The sequence below is a fragment of the Pinus tabuliformis genome, chromosome 4_1, assembly GCF_031772625.1.
Source record: "Pinus tabuliformis cultivar Carrire ecotype Pingquan chromosome 4_1, CPIR1, whole genome shotgun sequence".
Classification (NCBI taxonomy): Eukaryota; Viridiplantae; Streptophyta; class Pinopsida; order Pinales; family Pinaceae; genus Pinus; species Pinus tabuliformis.
Window position 1 is genome coordinate 90923302 of NC_142303.1, and position 22835 is coordinate 90946136.

Sequence of the window (22835 nt, forward strand, 5' to 3'; positions counted from 1 at the left end):
ACAAAAAATAAAACAATACATTTATATTTCTAGCATTAAAGTAGGCATAATTCAAATTAGCTTATATACATACACTTTTTATGTTATATGTTTATTTATATAATATTTGAGTGCCATTTATGTATATATAATTCTTAGTTAATTTATGCATTTTTTTATTGCTTTAACTTAAATGACACTTAATTCAAATCACTAAAATAGATAAATAAAAATATAAAATATTTGAATATATATATATATATATATATATATATATATATATATATGAATAACATTATAATCTATGATATTATATTAAACTTGAAATATAACTCTTAATACAAATTCTACAACCATTTTAGGGTTTCTCTACTAAACATATCTTCATTTTTTATTTAAATTATGTATTTATATAAAAACATAATAATGTATATACAATTATATAAAAAAGCAAAGCATATATATATATATATATATATATATATATATATATATATATATATATTATATACAAAAACATGAATTTAAAAACACATATAATTATATAGAAACACACCTATATATAATCACTCATAAAATTGCATCTCTTTGTATATATTTAATTAAAATACATTTGTTTAATAAGCTCAGTCCACCAAAAGGAACCATGTTGGCTAAAGAGATTCACACATCAAAAGATCATAATTAAATAAATTATATATCAGAGTGTAATATGTACAACTTCATGTAAAGAATTGCAAAGGAATTTCTACCGTTAAAGACACATATAAAAAAAATTATCATTTAAGGTGATGGCCCAGCCCTGGCGTTTGCTGACGTATGTAAGTCTGATGTGGAGGATAGCCACCCCGCCGTCTGTCACAGTTCCTCTCGACCCTTCTGCAATTAATATGGCCTAACTTCGGTCCCGTCCGGGCGTACCTCTGTATCAACTTCTAATCTGGAAATTTAATGCCGTCCCTTTCCACCGATTGAAAGTGTCACTGCCGGTGCCCTCGGTCCAACGTTCCCGCGTTTCCTAAACCCTAAGTCTCCGGTTTAATAGCACTCTGCCATTTCATTGTGCCAGTTTACTTTGTTATGTTTCGCTCTGCTGGAGCGTTACCTTCTGGATAGGTCTATATGCGTTAGGGAAAGGGTTTCGGTTTCCTTCAGTGTTCTTGAGCGAACCCTGCTCTGCTATGATAGCTGACTCCTTCGTCGCTGCTGTTGGTTGCCCGAACCCGCAGACTCAGGTTAACTGTTCACTACTCAATTTTGTCGTTTGGAAATTGCTAACATAGGGATTGTCTTTACTGTAACATTTTTTCGAGTTTCTGTTCTGGATATCTGACTGTATGCGATGATGCCAGGTTTCGTTCCTTCGCGCTCGGGGTTGGAGGAGTTCAACTCTGCTCCCAAGGTAATTTAAGGTTCTATGCCTTATTCGTTGTCTTTATCTGCCACTGTAACTTACGAATTTCTGCCCCTTTTCTTTAGGCTTGAGTTGGTAACTCGTTGCCGCTGGTTTCTCAAGCAAAACAAATGGGTAAGTCTGGAGTTCTGCGCTTTCCTTCCTTATTTCGTTTTGTTCTGCTTGTCTTCTCGTTTCTAACCCTCGCTCCTTTTACTTGCAGGTATTGGGAAGGGTCGGCTTCCGGGGTTTTGCCGCCTGCAACTTTGGAAACCCTCCGCCTCTCAAAAGGGTAGGGTCGTTCCCGTCTATACTTCTCTGTTTTAGTTATAGGGTACCAGGTTCGATCCTGGGTTTGTCCGCCTTTCGTTTTTGGTCCACAGCTGGGATATCCTGTTCTGTTGTATTCTTTGTACACGGTGCTGGTATATGTGTTTATTCTGGGCCGAGTGCTGTTTGCTCGAAATGTTTTGTAATAGAATTTGGGACTGTAAAAGAACTCGGTTTTTCTTCCTGTGCGATTGAATGATATTAAATTAAGAATACAGAGAAACAGTTTGTTTTTGGTACCTGGTTGTTTCGTTGTGGGGTTAGCACGTTCCGCCTTTGATTCAAATATGTGTTTGTTGTTGTGGCACTGTCGCGTCCTCTGATAGTTTCCCCTTTCAGTTTCTGCTGGAAACAAAAAAAACTCTGTGGCAGTCTCGTGGTCCTTGTTTGTTCTGTTCAGTTCTATAAATTGAATATTTTCACAGGCATTTACAAATGTATGGGTCACATGACAATGTACAGCTTTGCAAATATTAGATAAATAGTTAACTAGAACAAATGCTTTATTAGCTTGCAGACAGAGGGTTCAATTTCTGTAGTTGTTTACTTTTCTCGTTCAGAGGGGGTCTCCCTCATTACACTCTTTTCCTGCTTTTTATTCATCAACTCATAACCGCTTTCCTTGCGGTTGAACTATGCCATCCGGTTATGGCAACCGACTGACAGTTTACTCTAATAAGAATGTTAAGCAACTGTTTTAACTTCTAGACTACAACAAAACAAAATTACAACTAAGATGCTATGGTCGTTAACGACCTTCTAGGAAATTAAAATAAATAAAAAAACACAATGATTAACAGAAAGTAACAACCACCAGTGTAACGACCTGTCCACCTGGCATGTATTCCTTGTCCCGTAACTGGTCTCCCTCCATGAAACAGTTAACTGTCCGCTGTCCCCTCAGAGCTGGATGCTCCTGCATCAGGCTTCCGGGGTGACAAAAAGTCATGGCTCCGTTCCATGAGGTCGTCAACAGAATAGCCTGCTTTCTGGATCTGAGTCGCATTAAGCCACGAACTGTCCTCTATTGGACGGTTCTTCCATTTGACCAAATACCGTAAATATTCCTTTCTGCGCGTGTGCCTAGCTACCTGTGTGTCCAGAATCCGTTCAATCTCGAGGGGTGGTGCCATGGGCATCTGTCTCACCCATGAACTTTCCTCATCATTGGTATCCTGCGGTGGTTCTGCTGCTACCTGGTCCTTCGAATCTGTGACATAAGGAAACAAATCTGCCACGTTAAAAATGGGAGAAATACCAATCCCTGGTGGCAATTGTATCTCATAAGCGTTCGCAGAAAATTTTCGAAGGATTTTACAGGGACCGATTTTCTTAAATTTTAGCTTGCTGTACTCCCGTTTTGGAAACCGCTCTTTGCGCAAGTACGCAAGGACTTCATCCCCAACGTTGAACTGTACTTCCCGTCATTTTGAATCAGCTCGCTGTTTATACCTTTGACTGCTGTCCTGTAATTTCTGCTTGACTTGCTCATGCAGATTCTTCATTGCTTGAGCAAAATCTTCTCCATCAGCGCTTCGTTTTTCGAGCTTCCCCAAATCCCGTAATTCATGCACCCCTCGCGGATGCATGCCGTATAAAATCTGGAAAGGACTAAGACCAGTACTGCGATTTGGTGAGTCGTTATACGCGAATTCCGCCTGAGCTAGTACTCGGTCCCATGTCCGGGAATTCTCACCAGTTAAACTCCGAAGTAAGTTCCCTAAACTCTGGTTTACAACCTCTGTTTGGCCGTCTGTCTGTGGATGGTAAGCCGAACTGAATTGTAACTGGGTGTTCAACTTCTTCCACAAGGTTCGCCAAAAATGACCGGTGAACTTCACATCCCTGTCGGAGATGATGGATCTTGGAAGTCCATGCAAACGAATAATCTCATTGAAAAATAAATGTGCTACATAAGTAGCATCGCTGGTTTTCTTACAAGGTATAAAGTGCGCCATCTTGGAAAACCGATCTACCACAACCATCACGGAATCAAAACCTCGCTGTGTCTTAGGTAAACCCAAAACAAAATCCATGCTAACGGAGTCCCACGGTCGGTCTGGAATGGGTAGCGGTAGATAAAGCCCTGTATTCTGACTGTGACCCTTTGCTAGTTGGCAAACTTTGCACCTACTCACGTACCTTTGCACGTCTCGCTGCAATTTCGGCCAAAAATAAAAATGTCGTACCTGAGCAGTCGTTTTATCTATACCAAAGTGTCCAGCCAAACCCCCACTGTGTTTTTCCTGAATAATGTTATCCCGCATAGAACAATTGGGAATACATAGCTGTCCTCCCTTAAACAACAACCCTTCTTGTAGATTATAGTCCAACCACATGCTGCTGTTCCTCAATAGAGGGTTTTGGCAAGCCTCAAAGGCTTCCTTAAAGTCAGTATCTGTGGAATACAACTCCTTCAGGTGCTCAAAGCCTAGAACCTGCACTGTACCCTCCTGCAAGAGTAGTATCCTTCTACTCAGTGCATCTGCCACCTTGTTTGCTTGCCCACTGATATGTTTCAGTACAAACGTAAAATTCTGTAAATATTCCACCCATGCTGCATGCTTGTGGTTCAACTTATGTTGCTGCATAATGTACTGTAACGCAGAGTTATCTGTAAACAGAACAAACTCATTACCCAACAGATAGTGCCTCCAGTGTTTTAACGCCTGGACAATTGCATAAAATTCCTTGTCATAGGTTGAGTATTTCTGTCTACTCTCGTTCAGCTTTTCACTGAAGTATGCAACTGGTCTATCCTCCTGACTTAATACTGCCCCAATGGCTGTATTACTGGCATCACAACGAACCTGAAAAGGTTTGTTAAAGTCAGGCAGCCTCAATATCGGCCTTTCAGTAATCTTCCTCTTCAAAGTCTGGAAACCTCTTTCCGCTGCCTCAGTCCAGTGAAATGGCTGATTTGTCTTCTTGATCGTATCCAGCATAGGTGCGCAAATCTCGCTGAAATTCCTGATGAATTTCCTGTAGAAGCTCGCTAATCCATGAAAACTGCGGACTTCAAATAAACTTCCCGGTGAAGGCCAGCTAACTATAGCTGCCACCTTTTCTGGGTCCATTTTCAGCTCATTTTCTGCAATTACAAAGCCCAGATATATTAACTCCCGCTGAAAAAGGTACACTTTTTCAGATTGATCAGCAGTTTATTCTACCGCAACTTCCTCAACACATCGCGTACATGCCTGAAATGTTCTTCTTCAGTTTTACTAAAAATCAAGATGTCGTCCAAGTAAACTATCACAGATTTTCCAATAAACTCCTTCAGCACTTCATTCATCAAACGCATGAACGTACTGGGAGCATTGCTCAACCCAAATGGCATCACCAACCACTCATATAAGCCTTCGTTCGTCTTGAAAGCTGTCTTCCACTCATCTCCTTCTCGAATTCGAATCTGGTGATATCCACTTTTTAAGTCAATTTTCGAGAAATAAGCTACCCCGCTCAGACAATCCATCATGTCGTCCATTCTTGGTAAGGGAAATCTGTACCGAACCGTAATTTTATTTATGGCTCTGGAATCTGTGCACATTCGCCATTCACCTCCCTTCTTTGGAGCCAGCACGGTTGGTACTGCACAGGGGCTCATGCTCTCTCGAATCAACCCTTTGTCTAATAACTCCTGGACCTGCTTCCTGATTTCCTCATGGTCCTTAGGACTCATTCAATAAGCTGCTTTGTTTGGCAGACTTGCCCCTGGTATAAAGTCAATGCAGTGACTAATACCTCTCCTGGGTGGGAGTTCATCCGGAAGGTCATCCACCACAATGTCCCCAAATTCCTGCAGCAGCTTCTGAATTTCCTCGAGCAAATCTGAAATCTGTGTATGCAATATCACCGCTTTTGGTCTTCGTATGACAGCAAAATTTACTTCACTGTCCTCCATCTGTTTTATAAATTCTTTTCCGCCCATCAGCAATGCCTTCACTCCACTGGCTTCTGCGGTATTTTCCTCTTTGATGGGTACAAGCGTGTGCTTGATCCCATCTTTGACAAACCTGTAACAATTGGTTTTTCCATCATGGACTGCGCTCCTGTCAAACTGCCAGGGTCGTCCTAGCAAAATATGATAGACATCCATCGGCATAACATCGCAGATGATTTTGTCTTTGTACTCACCTATCTGAAACTCCACCTCACACTGTTCATCCACCAACAGTTGGTGTCCCTTCTGCAGCCATGACACCTTATATGGAGTGGGATGTTTCAGCTTTTTCAGACCAAGTTTTTCCACCATCTCTACCGCTACCAAGTTGTTGGCACTTGCCCTGTGACTTGCAAACAGTCCGGAATAGAGCTTTTCGCTGATCAGGTTCTGCAATTTCTTTTGCTGGTTTTAACAGCACCTTATTCAATACCAAAGCCTTGCCTGTCTTTGGGGCATTTTCCACTTCTTGAGGTGCTGCTTCAGCATCCTCCGAATGAGCAACATAAGCTCCCCTTCCACCTACAGGTTCACCCTCAGGACAATCATATGATTTGTGTCCCAACTTATGGCAACGATAGCACTGGACAGTTCCCCTGCCCCGACCACTTCCTCGCCCTTGCTGAGCTGGTCGTCCTCCTCTAGTGCTATTGTCCCTCTCTGCTGTGCCAGCAGACTTAGAGCTGCTGCCTTCTTCGTTGGAACCTGCACTTCTACCTCTTCCAAAAACCTTACCTTTTCCCCTGCCAGTTCCACCTCCTCTCTTGGCGTTTTGCTTCTGGTTAATTTTCTCCTCTGCCTTCAGTGCAAACTGGTAGGCTTCATCCAATGTTCGGGGTGAAAGGATACCGATTTCATCCAGTATTTCCCCCCTCAAACCATTCACAAATCTGGCTTTTTTTTTTCTGGGGTATCTTCCACATACCCTGCCCGCAAATTCAGTTTATAGAATTCCTCTGTAAATTCTTTAACAGTCATTCCTCTTTGTTTCAAGCTCTGCACTTGTCTGTATAACATAATTTGATAATCCTTTGGCAGAAATTTTTCCTTTAGCTTGGCCTCCATTCTGGCCCATTTCTTTATAGGTGGTTTCTGCTGTCTTTTCCTCTCTGCCTGAACGCTGTCCCACCACAAGGACGCATGTCCTTTCAGCTTCGTGGCAGCGAACTTCACCTGTTTGTCCTCACTGGTTTCCTCAAATTCAAAATATTTATTTACTTCGCTTAACCAATCTAATAATACATCTGCAGATAGGCTCCCGTCATAGGTGGGCAGCTCATGCTTAGGCTTATGACTAGATAGCAAAACCGACTTTAATATCCCTAATTCTGGTGTTACCCCCTCAAACTCATCTTCAGGTTCTGCCACCTCTTCATCGCTGTCATCTGCTGGGTTTCTCCTTCCCCCAGCTTCTAGCACTGCTAATCTATCTCTCAAAACGCGGATCTCTTCGCGAAGTCCCTCTTCCGCTATCCTTCTGATCGCTCTTCCTCTTCCTCGTCCTCCTCTACCACCTTCCATTCTACCTACTGTCCAACCTGCTCTGATACCACTTTTGATGGCCCAGCCCTGGCGTTTGCTGACGTATGTAAGTCTGATGTGGAGGATAGCCACCCCGCCGTCTGTCACAGGTCCTCTCGACCCTTCTGCAATTAATATGGCCTAACTTCGGTTCCGTCCGGGCGTACCTCTGTATCAACTTCTGATCTGGAAATTTAATGCCGTCCCTTTCCACCGGTTGAAAGTGTCACTGCCGGTGCCCTCGGTCCAACGTTCCCGCCTTTCCTAAACCCTAAGTCTCCGGTTTAATAGCACTCTGCCATTTCATTGTGCCGGTTTACTTTGTTATGTTTCGCTCTGCTGGAGCGTTACCTTCTGGATAGGTCTATATGCGTTAGGGAAAGGGTTTCGGTTTCCTTCAGTGTTCTTGAGCGAACTCTGCTCTGCTATGATAGCTGACTCCTTCGTCGCTGCTGTTGGTTGCCCGAACCCGCAGACTCAGGTTAACCGTTCACTACTCAATTCTGTCGTTTGGAAATTGCTAACATAGGGATTGTCTTTACTGTAAGATGTTTTCGAGTTTCTATTCTGGATATCTGACTGTATGCGATGATGCCAGGTTTCGTTCCTTCGCGCTCGGGGTTGGAGGAGTTCAACTCTGCTCCCAAGGTAATTTAAGGTTCTATGCCTTATTCGTTGTCTTTATCTGCCACTGTAACTTACGGATTTCTGCCCCTTTTCTTCAGGCTTGAGTTGGTAACTCGTTGCCGCTGGTTTCTCAAGCAAAACAAATGGGTAAGTCTGGAGTTCTGCGCTTTCCTTCCTTATTCCGTTTTGTTCTGTTTGTCTTCTCGTTTCTAACCCTCGCTCCTTTTACTTGCAGGTATTGGGAAGGGTCGGCTTCCGGGGTTTTGCCGCCTGCAACTTTGGAAACCCTCCGCCTCTCAAAAGGGTAGGGTCGTTCCCGTCTATACTTCTCTGTTTTAGTTATAGGGTACCAGGTTCGATCCTGGGTTTGTCCGCCTTTCGTTTTTGGTCCACAGCTGGGATATCCTGTTCTGTTGTATTCTTTGTACACGGTGCTGGTATATGTGTTTATTCTGGGCCGAGTGCTATTTGCTCGAAATGTTTTGTAATATAATTTGGGACTGTAAAAGAACTCGGTTTTTCTTCCTGTGCGATTGAATGATATTAAATTAAGAATACAGAGAAACAGTTTGTTTTTGGTACCTGGTTATTTCGTTGTGGGGTTAGCACGTTCCGCCTTTGATTCAAATATGTGTTTGTTGTTGTGGCACTGTCGCGTCCTCTGACAGTTTCTCCTTTCCGTTTCTGCTAGAAACAAAAAAAAAACTCTGTGGCAGTCTCGTGGTCCTTGTTTGTTCTGTTCAGTTCTATAAATTGAATATTTTCACAGGCATTTACAAATGTATGGGTCACATGACAATGTACAGCTTTGCAAATATTAGATAAATAGTTAACTAGAATAAATGCTTTTTTAGCTTGCAGACAGAGGGTTCAATTTCTGTAGTTGTTTACTTTTCTCGTTCAGAGGGGGTCTCCCTCATTACACTCTTTTCCTGCTTTTTTATTCATCAACTCATAACCGCTTTCCTTGCGGTTGAACTATGCCATCCGGTTATGGCAACATAAGGATTATATACACTATGCTTTACAATTATCATCACTAGATAAACTATTAAAATGGTGAAAATATATCCCAACTATTTAAATTTAATGATCATAATATCTATAAAAATTCATATAAAAATTATCTATTTGATAACAACAACAAAAATGACAATATCAAAATGTGCATTATGTGTGTAGTTGTGAATATATGTGGTAAACAATGTGAGCTCTGTCATGAGATTAAATTCCAATTTCTTGTAAATGAATTTCAAAATATTAGTATTTTCATTTACATTTATACACAAAAGTATGATTACATGGGAGGTTAAAAAGTGAAGAAATATTAACTAATAAAAGAAATTACTTTTTACATAATATTTATCATTTCATTTAAATAATCTATGTGCTTTGGAATTAAATAACCCTTATTTATTAGAGTTAATTTCATTTTCAATATTATGGTGAAATTAAGGAAATATAAAAATTACTCAAATTATAAATAATATCCTTTTACTTGATACGAAAATGTTATTTGAATATTTCAATAAAATCATTTTATTATTATGCATTTGGCATTATCTACCTTATGATATATAATTATCATCTTTTCATAAGCCATTAAAATAGTTAAAATAGATTTATAAAAATTCATAATAAAATTATTTATTTAAAAATAATAAAAAAATATCATAAATTAGTCTAACAATATAAGAGTGTGTTATGTATATGAACATGAATAAATGTGGCTGGTTCGTTCTTTCATCAGATTACATTTGAGTTCCTCATTAATAAATTTTAAATTATTAGTATTTTCATTTTCATATTTTTTTTAAATAAAAGGTAATTATATGTAAAATGATAAATAGAGTTTAGGTTAAAAAGACAAGGTACTAAATTATTTTTTTCATAACAGGTACCATTTCATCTAATTAGTTTTATGTAGTTACCATTTCATCTAATTAGTTTTATGTTCTTTACTCTTAAATGACCTTTATTTGCTAGAGTTAAATTCATTTTCAATATTAAAATAACATTTAAGGAAATATATAAATTACTCAAATAATATACTTATTTGCTATGAAGATGTTGTTTAATATTTCAATAAAATCAATATTAATTTTATGTGTTCTTTTTTACTTTAGGATTATCTACGATATGATTTACAATTATCATCCTGATCATATTATTTATAATTATAATAATTCATAATAAAAATGATTTATTTAAGAACAATAAATTATTATATCATAGATTATGTTGACCATACCAGAGTATGTGTTAGATATCTATGTATATGTATATGTGGTAAAAATGTGGCTAATTCATTTTTTATTTTTATTTTTATTATAATTAATATTATTTTCTTTATTTAGATAACATTTTGTTTTTATTTTAAAATATATATGTATCCACTCCACTTTGAGTAGGGACAAAATCACACTTTTCCTTCAATCTGGACTATAAAATGTGCCTCTGGGTGCAACTATTTCACATTTTGTGAAACATGGTTTCAACAATCCTTTAAAATATATCTATATATATATATCTATATATATATATATGCTTTTTCTTATTTCTCATTTTAATTTTAATTTTAATTTTATAATTAAAATCAACATTATTGGAATAAATATAACGTATATTGAAATAATATCATTATATATTATTTATACGTGATGTTGTTTTTTAAATGTTTTTTTAATTAAATTTAAATGGTTATATATATATATATATATATATATATATATATATATATATATATATATATATATATATATATATATATATATATATATATATAATACTATGGTGAATCAATGTTTCTTGGATTAAGTCATGACTTCCTTTATGGAATTTGAAACTAGCTGGAGGGGATAACATGCCATTGTGCCAACCACTCGGTTGTCCTATGAGGAGACAATTATTATATTAATATTAATATTAATTCTTATCTTAATTCATAAGTATTTTTTTAAGACACCATTTGATATTTAGGTCATTAGTTAACTAATAACCAAAAACAAAAGAAAATAATGTTCTATTGTAGCGGCTGTAACACTCCCCAAAATTTTGTCCGACATCTAATTTCAGAGCCTTCCTTGGGTTTCTCCTTGATGTTCGCAAACACTCGGGCTCATCCCGTGAGCTCGTGTTGAGTCTTTGCACCCTCCTCGCTTAACCATTCACCGGACATCTTTTAGCACGTTGGTCACAATGTCATGCTTGCAGCCATGTTATGGCTATGCAAAAGGTCTGTCTTCATGTGTATAAGTTGTATTCACTATGTAAACATATGCCGCACTCACACATAGAGTTGTATGCAATGTCGCACAAGTGTCGTTGCGTTCATTCAACGATCTTGTCTTGATGGTTCGAGGTGTCTTGTCATCAGGCCATGTTCAGTGTATGTTCGTAAGGTCATGCATGTATGAAGTCACTTTTTCACACACTTAGTCATTTTGCTGAAGTTATGTCGATCAGACCAACCTCAACAGCTAGACCTCCGCTGAGCTGCACTACACAGTTTCAGCCCTCAGTGAACATGTATTGCTACCCAGAATTGAGCAGAGCTTGAGGCTGCCTCCCAGGCAGTCTGCACTACGCAATCCTGAGTTGACCCAATTGACTATCACCCAGAACAACGCAGAAGTTTCTCAACATGTCATCTCAATCCGCACTGCCCGCAAGCAAAACCACCAAGCCTCCAAGTGGTCAACCAGAGAGTTTGACCGGATAGTGACCCCGAGCCTAACTGTAAGGCCTTCAGGCGCGGGCGCGGTTGGGCGCCGGGCGAGTCGGTGTGCACGACGGGCACGCGGGCACACGGCCGGGCATGGGCGCACGAGCGGGCGCGCGATGCGACGGAGTTGCGGAGGAAATGCGACGTTTACACAAACTTCATGCGACGAAAGTTCAGAACTTCACGACACTTAGTAAAATGCGATGGACGTTGGGGGAGTTTATATCCTATATGGCGTAGGTATGTTGGGGGCTGGCCGACATACTCCAAGGCGCTATGGAAGGGGTGTTTTAACATGGTTATGTGGTCGGCCCAAGAGCCACCACACCCCACTACCACGCATATATATATGAGTGCGTTGGGAGTTCATAAAACATTCGATCACCTTTGATCTTCGCTAAGGACTCAAGAGGTAGTGCACAGAAAAGGAAGGAGAATGCGCATAACTCATGCGCATGTCTCATAGAAGGCTGTACACTTGGTAATATTCTTGGAGTTGGACGGAGGTTCGGCAAGGTGTGCTCGGGTGTACGAACGGGTGCAGATTTGTGTAAGGCTTGAGGAGGGGGTCTTGGTGACTCGGGTGAGCACCCTCCCACCGTGTAAGGTATGCACGAATGTTGTAAAAGGCAGGGTTGCCTCTATTGTAAAAATTGGCTAAGTATAGACTTGGAATTTGCCAAGTATACTTGAAGCTTGTATTATCGAAAGACTGATTATTATATATTGTTGGGTAGACTTGTTTGGGAGTTGCCCCTCCCTTTATACTGTGCAATTGTTATTGTCTTTTATAATTACTATTGATAATGAATGAGTATGTGTGTTCATTGGTATAAAGGATAAACATAATTTTACTTGGTTGCGAAACACAAACTAATTAAGGACAAGTGAATTAGGCATAGTCCATGAATGTTAGTATTGGTGAAAAGAAAGCGTTCGGTGGTGCCGCACCTCGCTATAAGCGGTTGGAAGACTACCGCAGGTGTAGGGGCGTGACAGGTAGTATCAGAGCAGCTGATTCGGGCATTGAAGGTTGAAGCTGCTACACAACTTCACCGAAGTGAAGTTGGTATCAGAGCTCGGTTGGAGCTGGTGAGCAGGGTTGCTCGTGACAAAGTGCAGGTGTGGGTACACTTGGAAGCTTGACAGTTGATGACAGTGGAAGCAAGTACTTGCAGGTGAAGGAAGCTAGTTTCACATACAAGTGGAACAAGGGCCGGTTCATGGTTGCAGGAAACTTGGTGAAGCTGGTAAAGGTTGGAACCGGGTGTCGTAGAGTTGGGCAGGTGGTACTACGTGCCGGTCATACGATTTTGGCACTTGTCAGGTGGGCAAGTGGGACTGTGTGTGGGCAGGTATACACGGTTTGGGCGTCTGTGGACCAAACGAAGTACGAATCGGGGAAGACGAAGTACAAGGCATGGTAGGTTTGGAAGAATGTGAAGGGAAGCTCTTGCTTACCTTATACAAGTTGAAGCGGATGAAAGAGGAGAATCCCCGGATTCGAGAGAAGCTTGCAGTCTTGGAAAAGAATGTTGAAGACGAACTTCTTCAACTTGGTTGGACAATGGAGCAAGATGAAGTTTCAGATTGCGCTATCAAGGAAGAGTAAGTGATGATAATTGAAGATGTTGCAGATGTGACAACGATGGAGGACGAGCTTGAGATTGATCAAGTTGGACCAGGATCGTGTAGTTTGCAGACATGTATGGATGAGGGTACTCTCATGGAGGAACCTCATGATGATGAAGTAAGTATTGATACTTGTGTTTCATTTGAGCATTTGGTAGATGGACCGTATGCAGGGAAGGGCAAAGTCAGTTTGCCGATGCTAGGGGGCATCTTACCATGGATGTCTATGATGAGACCTTGTATGGAGAGGTAAGGATTGTTGATTGTTGCAGGAGTTGTTGGGGTTGTTTGTGACCTTATGGTAGAAGGTACAAAGACCCGTGACAAGGGTGGAACTTGATGATTGTTGTGGATGAATGGGTCATGCTTTAGCCACATGGCTAAGTGCCCGGCATGACTCATGGACAGATTGGAGGGCACACTCTTGGGTGGACTTCTCATGGACGAGAACAAGAGATAGTCTTGGTGGACACTTTGGTGGAGGAGCTATGATGGAGGGACTCATGACATGATGATATGGTTGGGTGACCGAGTTCACTAGACCGAAGATTGAAGACTTGGATGAGGATGATCGATTGTTGTGATGAGTCTACTTGGTTGGACTACATGGACAACTTAGTCATGGACATCAGGTTGGAGACATGGAACATGGCAGTCTTATGCAGGGACATTATGTGGGAGCACTTATAGAGGTGTCACTTATGGGCATCCAATGAGGAGTGCCAAAGCAGGGATGTTGTGCAGGTGAATTTGCTAGTGTGACATGGAGACTTATTACTTATGAGCCGATGGGGAGGTTGTGCACTCTTGTACAACAAGGCCATAGACTTGGATGGAGTTGTGAGCAGACTATGGGGCATTCTTACTACATGGAGAGCTGAGACATCTTGTAGAGACCTTTGGGGCCGAGGCTTGTATGCTTGCTAGAGTGTTGGTTGGGGATGAATTATGGAGCTCATGATGACATGAGGTTGTTGTGACTTTTGGGGACTTCATATATGGTGGACTTGGAGGATCTGATGCATTGAGGAGCTTAGGTCAGGGACTTTGATGCAAGTGCATACTTTCAAGTACATGCATGGGTGTGACTTGAAAGAGTGACTTGATGTGGAGGATCGATATGAGACACTTTGGAGTGATGGAGTTATGATGATGATAATGCCTTGGTGGCAACACTTGGGGCATGGGTTGAGCCGAGACTCAACTACTTTTTACACATGGGAGCTGATTGATCTACGATCATGGGTAGCACATGGATAGATGAGACAGGTGTATACTTGTTTCTATGGCAGACTTGAGGGATGACACATTGCAGATGTGATGGAGGTTGCTTCATGGACTTGGATGTGACACACTGAGAGTTGGAGTTTGATGAGATGGTCTCTTCATATGGAGGAGGCACACATATGGATGATGTTGGGATAGATGTGGCTAGCTTCATGTAGCACATTGACACCAAACATCATGGACAGCATGTTGCAGATGAGATGAGGACTACTTCATGGACCTGAGCATGGCTTACTTATACGGATGGATTCTTGATCGAGTTCAGGATGTGACAGGATGTTTTGAGAATCGACTGATGGTGGCATGAGGATGTGCATTCCCATGGTTTGAGCGTGACAGTTGGACTGATCACCCGACTAGTTCAAACATGGGGACTAGTAGTGTACAGAGATATGTTAGCATTGTATTGGAGTATCATGGCAGCAGTTCACATGAGGACGACACATGATGAGGTTGACACGATATGTTGCAGTAGGCATGTAGCTTGAGATGGAGGGACCAACCTTCCACGATGGAGCAGCATGTGGAGATTGTGACATGGTGGTTGATGAACATGGATTGAGATGACTTCCGATATATGACATATTGTTGAGATGAGATGTTGGCACATGGTTGAGGTGTGTTAGCACTTATTGACATATCATGGGCAGTTTTGCACATGGTGGTGATGACAAGATGGAGTTTGACACATTGTTGCGGTGAACATGTAGCTTGAGTTGGAGGGATCAACCTTCCATGGTGGAGAGCAGCATGGGGAGATTGTGACAGGGTGGTTGATGATCATGGACATCTGATATATGACATACATTGGTATGGAGTATCTTGGTGACAGTTGGTTTCTAAGATGAGACATGGTGGAGATGGAGTCATACATATGTTGCAGGGATGTTTGCCATATGTGAGGGGAGTTGACATCATGGATATTGATGCTTGGAGGATGGTATGTTGTCGAGGACGACAACGACTTCAGGTGGAGGAGGATGTAAGGCCTTCGGGCGTGGGTGCGGTTGGGCGCCGGGCGAGTCGGCTTGCACGACGGAAAAGCGGGCACGCGGGCGGGCGCGTGGGAGCACGGGCGGGCGCGGGTGCACGGGCGGGCGTGCGATGCGACGGAGTTGCGGAGGAAATGCGACGTTTACACGAACTTCATGCGACGAAAGTTCAGAACTTCACGACACTTGGTAAAATGCGATGGACGTTGGGGGAGTTTATATCCTATATGGCGTAGGTATGTTGGGGGCTGGCCGACATACTCCAAGGCGCTATGGAAGGGGTGTTTTAACATGGTTATGTGGTCGGCCCAAGAGCCACCACACCCCACTACCATGCATATATATATATGAGTGCGTTGGGAGTTCATAAAACATTCGATCACCTTTGATCTTCGCTAAGGACTCAAGAGGTAGTGCGCAGAAAAGGAAGGAGAATGCGCAAAACTCATGCGCATGTCTCATAGAAGGCTGTACACTTGGTAATATTCTTGGAGTTGGACGGAGGTTGGGCAAGGTGTGCCCAGGTGTATGAACAAGTGAAGATTTGTGTAAGGCTTGAGGAGGGGGTCTTGGTGACTCGGGTGAGCACCCTCCCACCGTGTAAGGTATGCATGAATGTTGTAAAAGGCAGGGTTGCCTCTATTGTAAAAATTGGCTAAGTATAGACTTGGAATTTGCCAAGTATACTTGAAGCTTGTATTATCGAAAGACTGATTATTATATATTGTTTGGCAGACTTGTTCTGGAGTTTCCCCTCCCTTTATATTGTGCAATTGTTATTGTCTTTTATAATTGTTGTTGATAATGAATGAGTATGGGTGTTCATTGGTATAAAGGATAAACATAATTTTACTTGGTTGCAAAACACAAACTAAGTAAGGACAAGTGAATTAGGCGTAGTCCATGAATGTTAGTATTGGTGAAAAGAAAGCGTTCGGTGGTGCCGCACCTCGCTATAAGCGGTTGGAAGACTACCGTAGGTGTAGGGGTGTGACACTAACCCCTCCAAAAAATTTCACAGAAGTTGCCAAGCATGCTCATTTCTGCTGTTTGAAGAGATTTCATAAACATGCCAGATAGACATCCACTCCCTGTCACTGCACTACCATAAAAAATTGCGTAGATTTTCTAGCCAGTCACCATGTTAGTCGACCTGCTGCTCCTCTTGAAAACTGCGTAGTTTTCATGACCAGTCTTCCAGCTACCCAACATATTGCTCAACCTAGAAAATGCGCAAGGATGTCCAGTGGGATAGCCTCCCAAATCTGTGCAGTTTTTGCCAGTAGCCTCTCGCAGCCCCCTGCCAGCCTCCCCGAAGAAATTGCGCAGTTTTCACTACTAGTCTCCGCTTGTTGTCTACATTGTCTCCCTAAAAAAATTGTGCAGATCTGGCCTCCAGCCGAGCCAGATCCCATGGACAGTCACTTCCGATTCAAATTTCCCATCTCAGCCTCCGAGTGACCTCTGCACAATTTTCATGGACAGTGCCCAGAACCCGCATCGTGGCTTGAAATGTGCCTTGTGCAATTTCAGAGCCTTGTCCTCTCTCCCGGTCACCTGCACCCGAAAGTGACAAATAATGCATAATGGTAGACTAGGAGATTTCTGGATTTGATGTCGTCTCGTCATGAGTGATTGCAGATACAAGTACATGGATGAGACATGACACACATGACGAATGAGATGAATAAGGAGTGCATGCAAGGAGACTTGTTCGCGAATGGACGAACACATGGCTCATGCCAAGTAGAAGCGAAGGAGAGACTTGCATGTGCAACATCAAGTGAACACCAAGACCATCGAAGACTCAGCACACCTTGTCGTGCGAAAGTGAAGCTATGATACACCAAGAGCACATCCATCACTCAGCAACAATGTATCTCGACATGCACACCACCATGAGCATGAACATACCAACTCTATCATGTTGAGTCATGTCATGAGTCATCTCAGCCACAACACTACTATGGGCCACACTGTTGTAATCAAGGTAATGTAATGTGGAAGTCCAAGAGACCCACATGTAAATCTAAAGAGTCATGTAAAGTTGAAGAGTCATGTAAGTCAAACAATCATGAGGGAAGTTGAATAGTCACAAGGGCCAGTTTTACCCTTGGCTGTAAATACCCCTCATTTGTACATGCAAAGGAATTTTCAACTTAACTCCTCCCACATAGCCTTGAGAGTCTATAGTCTTTTCTTTGAGGAGCGAGCAGTGGCTCCAACTCCCCGCTATCAGGTTTAGTGATGTATGGTGTACCGATGTGTCTTGGAACTTACGCTTAATTCAGAAGCCTGATAACAGGCCAACACATTTTCACACATGTATTGTATCTGTTTGTAAGACTATTGTTTGGAAACTTGTAATGCATGTTTCTTTAACCTATGTTAAAATAGTTGAACTATTTCAGTTGTTCTAATACATATGCTTACAAATGTGTTGTATAAGTTGTTAATGTTGTCTCGCCCGTGTGGGCTATCCCACCAGACACTCGACAGAACCATTCCCATAAACTTGTTATAACGACGTCACACTCGTGTGGACTACTCCGTTGGGTGTTGTACATGCTATCCGTTCACTGTGTGTTTGTGACTGCTGCATCCATGTGGACTACTCCGTTGGAAGCTGCGCATGTCCTGTTGTGTTGTGTGTCTCTGACAAAGTTGGGACTATTCCCTTTCGACTTGAGACTCACTTCCACCCTCTCCCTCTATGGTGAAAGAACCTTGACACAAGTAACACTAAGCACTCACCAGGCACACAGACCTCGTTGTTCGAAGACAAAGAAGACCACTCTCATGTGTTGACAAGCAAGAGCTAAGGAAAGCCTTTAAGATAATGGAAACTGGGCCATCATGCCAAATGGGACTCCTACACCAAACAGTGTGAGGTCTAGTTGGGACTTCATATCGGAGAGATCCCCTGAATGTTGGTGGGTCCAGCACCATCAATATTTCTGGCACTAGAAGGAGGGCCACTAGTTGTTTATGGCTGAATGTCCTCTCACCCCCACTCATCAATCATCTGGTCAATGCAGTAACTCACACTCCCTCTCACTTATGCACAACTATGAAGTTGGTTACTCCTCATCTCCTAGACGTAAACATGAAATTTTGTATTAGCACCTCCGCTCTGTCTGTCCCATCACCCGTCAATTCGTGAAAGTAGTTAGACTGATCCTAGGAATACAAGATCTTCCATACGCATCAAGAAAGCCAAAGACCACTTCCACAAGAGTTGTTGTACCATAATTAGAAGAAGCAGTTCTTGCCACACTCAAAGGTCTGGCAGAAGTTGTTGAGAACAAAGAGGAACCTCTAGTCTTCTGACAGGAAGAACGAGATACCCTCATGATCTTGGGCTCAAATTCCGGTACACAAGGTGGAGGGGAAGGTAGTGGAGGAGGCAGAGACAGAGAGGAACCAACAGACTCAGAGTTAGAACCATCAAATTCTAAAGAAGAGGAGGAGGAAGAAGAAGAAGAATACATGGCTAACCAAAACTTGGAATGGATGACTCAGGGACCATTGGCTCTCTTGGGTGCTTTGTACAGGATGCCAAAGTTTTCAGAGAACGCTCACAAAGTATGACCCTGACAGAGAAGTGAAGGAAAAATATCACTTGGACAACTTCTACCTAGAGCTGCAGACACTCGAGGTATGATATGATGACGTTTCATGTAGACTGTTCCCATGTACCTTGGATGGCCGCGCAACAGTATGGTATCACAACCTTCCTGTCAACTCCATCCATAACTGGGGTATATTCAAACGCATGTTTCTAGAAAAATTTGCTGATGACAAGACCCGGGCCATGTTGCTCAAAGGATTGGGAAACCTGAAGATGGAAGCGAAAGAAAAGGTATAATATTTTAATCAGAGGTTTTTGCACATTGTAGAGCCTCTATTCTACACCTACTTGTCTACCATTTTCCTCAGTTCTTCCTTATCTTTCCTTCACTTTTGCCTCATTTTCACCATAAAACCTCTCAGATCATTACATTAGGTGTCAATAAGCATGATCAAGCAAGTTTTGCTAATGGATGACTATTTGTTTAGATTTTGACTTACTTGCAGGAATCCCGCAGCTATCTGATGATCCCGCAGCTATCTGAAGATCCTGCAGCCTTTTTGTTAAACACAATGATCCACGTGTCGGTTTGCTAGATGAGCCACATGGGCACTCAGGTATCAACGTGCTCGAGGTTCCTGTCCCATTGTTCCAGCCATCCACGTCATCTTCACCCATGGTCAAAGCTGGTTAAGTTACGGTCAACTCAAGGCTGTTTAAACGGTGATTGAGAGCTGCTTGGTCACGTCATCTTAAATGGTGATTTGTCCATGTTCTACAGGTGGCAGGGGACGCAATCCAACATGGGATTTATTATCCATGACGACAGAACCACTAAACTCGTCCACGCAGCCGTGATGTGTCAAGGGACCATAAATACGCATGACTGTTTATTGTTTTTCTGTTAATTAGCTGTACGAGTAGGCTATCTTAGAAACTCCTATAAATTGCTGCGTCTGCGTACGCTCAAGGAACTTTTTATTAGTTGTAATTTTCTAAACTTGTGTGGAATTTAAGAGCTTTGTGAACTCTGTTTTCTAGTGCTATTCCAGCACTCTGTTTTGTATACTTTTTGCAAATGGAGGAATAGACATAGCACCGTTTTGAAGTTTCCAGATCTCTGAGTTTTCTTGTGGCTGAATGAACAGAGGGCCCCTGCTCATCTCAGCCTTTGTAAAGTATTTTATGTGCAGTATTTCGTTATTTTCTTATTTATTTCCTTAAGCATGTATAGTTTCATTTACTTGTTTTTCTTTCTTTCAAGCTGATCAGTGTTATTTCTTTGCAGGTTTCTTTTAGCCCGGGATTTATTATTTTATATGTGTGTGTTTGCTTTACAGCTAATGGTATTTGAAGTTGACAATTCAAGTGCTGCCTTTGTCTTTATAGTTGATTTTTAATCTTATTTCTCAAAGAGCTGTTAACATACATGAATGATCTTCATCATAAACTATTATCTTTTAAGATCAGAATATCACTAATTTGCAGCTAGTTTGAGTGCTTTTTGGACTGTTCTTTCACTACTTTCTATCTGTGCTTTACACAGTACATGTGCTTTGAAGCATTGAGTTAGAAAGAGCAAATCATCACCACTAGTCTTTAAAGTAGAAGTTTTGATTTTAAGTGCTTATTAGACTATTTTTCTCACTACTTTCTAATCATACTTTGCATAGTACATATGGCTGAAGTAGAGAATTAGAAATAGCAAATCATTATCATTAGTCTTTCAAGCATATTTTTCTCACTTTTCTAATTCCACTTAAGCTACTTTCTATCCGTGCTTTACACAGTACATGTGCTTTGAAGCATTGAGTTAGAGAGAGATAATCTTTATTCTTGGGTTTTAAAAGTGACTCTCTTTTCTTTTATTAGCAGCAACTTGAACGGTGTCTAGTGCCATTGGTAGTGGTCATTTGCTTTCAAGTTTATTTCAAGTCATTTCAGTTCACTTATTCTTTTCAAGCATTTCCTTTCAAGCAAGTAGTTAGAGATCACTCAACACACACTTTCACTCATTTATGATTCACTCTACACACACACCATCACTCACTTGTTTATAAATTCTCACTCCATCTTAGGAACATAATTAACCACAACAACACCCCCAATGATAAGAAAAACTCTAAGAGGTTACTTAAGTACATATAGTACACCCTCACTTCATCAGCTTACGAGCCCCGGGTTGACAATAAATACTAGCAATTTAGATAGCACTAAATTGACTAAACATTTTGGCGCCGTTGCCGGGGAAGTGAAATTAAGTGGCCATATTCTTAGAAGAAAAAAAATATAAAAAAATTTCAAGGAAAGAAGTTAATAGCCTATCTAAGTATGCTCTCCTCTTGCACTTTAGAGTGATCTGGAGGATCAGAAAGGAGAAAGTTATTAATTTAGTAGTCTCTTGAGTATGCTCTCTTCTTGCACCTAGAGTGAACTGGAAGATCAGAAAAAGAACTATTAACTTGACTTGAAGATAAAATAAAAAAATGACATGCATAGAGCTAGAGATTCTAGGGGAAGGTTTTTAGCTAGAGCTCGAAGTTCAATTTTTACAAGTCCATCTGCTTCAAGAGATAGACAAGAGACACCTCCCTTATCTCCAACCGAAACTCCTAGTCCTGAAATTCAAGAGCCAAGAGTTGACTCTCCTATACCTTCTATTGAGTTTGAACTAGGAGGAGACTCTTCTCTTTCTCCTACAAGAAAACCAATTGTAATTGAGGAAATAGACTCACCTGAGGAGGAAGGAGAAATCTCTTCTCATTCACCCTTTGTAGAAGAACCAGAAGATTTTGAAATCCCTAGGAGAATCATCATGGTAGAGGAAGAAGGAGGTGGTAGAGGTAGAGGTAGAGGAGGAGGAGGAAATAACAATAATAATGGAGGAGGTAGAGGTCCCATAGGAGGAAATAGAGACGGGGATAATTCATTTGGGTTTCCCATTGTTAATGAGGATTCCCGAGCCACCATGAAAAACATATCACCATCCGTCCTCCCAAATTTTCATGGATTAAGAACTGAGGACCCTGAAACATTCTTGTTTGAATTTGAAGTTGTGTGTCGAACCTATGACTATCTGGATGATACTCAGAAACTCAAACTGTTCCCATCAACATTAAAAGATCAAGCTTTGAAATGGTTCATGGGGTTACTTACTCAATCCATTAGGACCTAGGATGAAATGAAACAGACCTTTTTGGATAGGTATTTGGACTATTGTATGCCTACTAATCATAAGGATGACGTTTTTAAAATGATGCAAAAAGAAGATGAGAGCTTAGAAGATTTGCTTGAAAGGTTTCAATATAACTTAAAAAGAGCAAAGATGAGCAGCCTGGATGAAGAGACCTTAAAAGCCCTCTTATTAAAAGCCATTAGGGATGAATGGATAGATATCTTAAACATGATGGGGAAGGGGGATATTTCTCAACTTTCTCTCAATGATATAGCAGAACTTTGTATCCATCTCTCAAGGGGCAAATCAAAAACTCAAAAAGGGCCTAGAGATCCTTCTCTCCTTAGGGCAAATAAATCTGCAACAGGATCAGTGAGTAGGGCTGAAATCGGTAATATGCTAGATGAATTTAAAACTGACATCTTAGGGAGTCTTAGTGAACAAATTGATACCCTTAAGATTCAGAATAAACAAAAAGCAGAAGCTGAGGCTATGACCATCTTTTGCCCGAAGTGTAGAAAGAAGCATGCTTTAAGGGAATGTCCCTTGGAAGCACAAGTTGTGGAAACCTGTGTAATTTGCTCAGAAACCCATGAGACCAAGGAATGTCCTTCAATCCCTGGCCTCAAAGCAGTCTTTCAAGAAGATCCAAGTACGCTTG

The 22835-nt window shown here is 41.2% G+C and overlaps 1 protein-coding gene across 1 annotated transcript; it reads left to right on the top strand.

Annotated features, from left to right (window-relative positions):
* Positions 1 to 7486: 7486 nt before the first annotated feature.
* Positions 7487 to 8286, top strand: LOC149174347 (uncharacterized). The gene is made up of 4 exons (XM_089420816.1): positions 7487 to 7647; positions 7765 to 7814; positions 7892 to 7940; positions 8029 to 8286. The coding sequence occupies exons 1-4, from the start codon at positions 7594 to 7596 to the stop codon at positions 8284 to 8286; spliced, it is 411 nt and encodes a 136-aa protein (XP_089276942.1). The 5' UTR covers positions 7487 to 7593.
* Positions 8287 to 22835: the final 14549 nt, after the last annotated feature.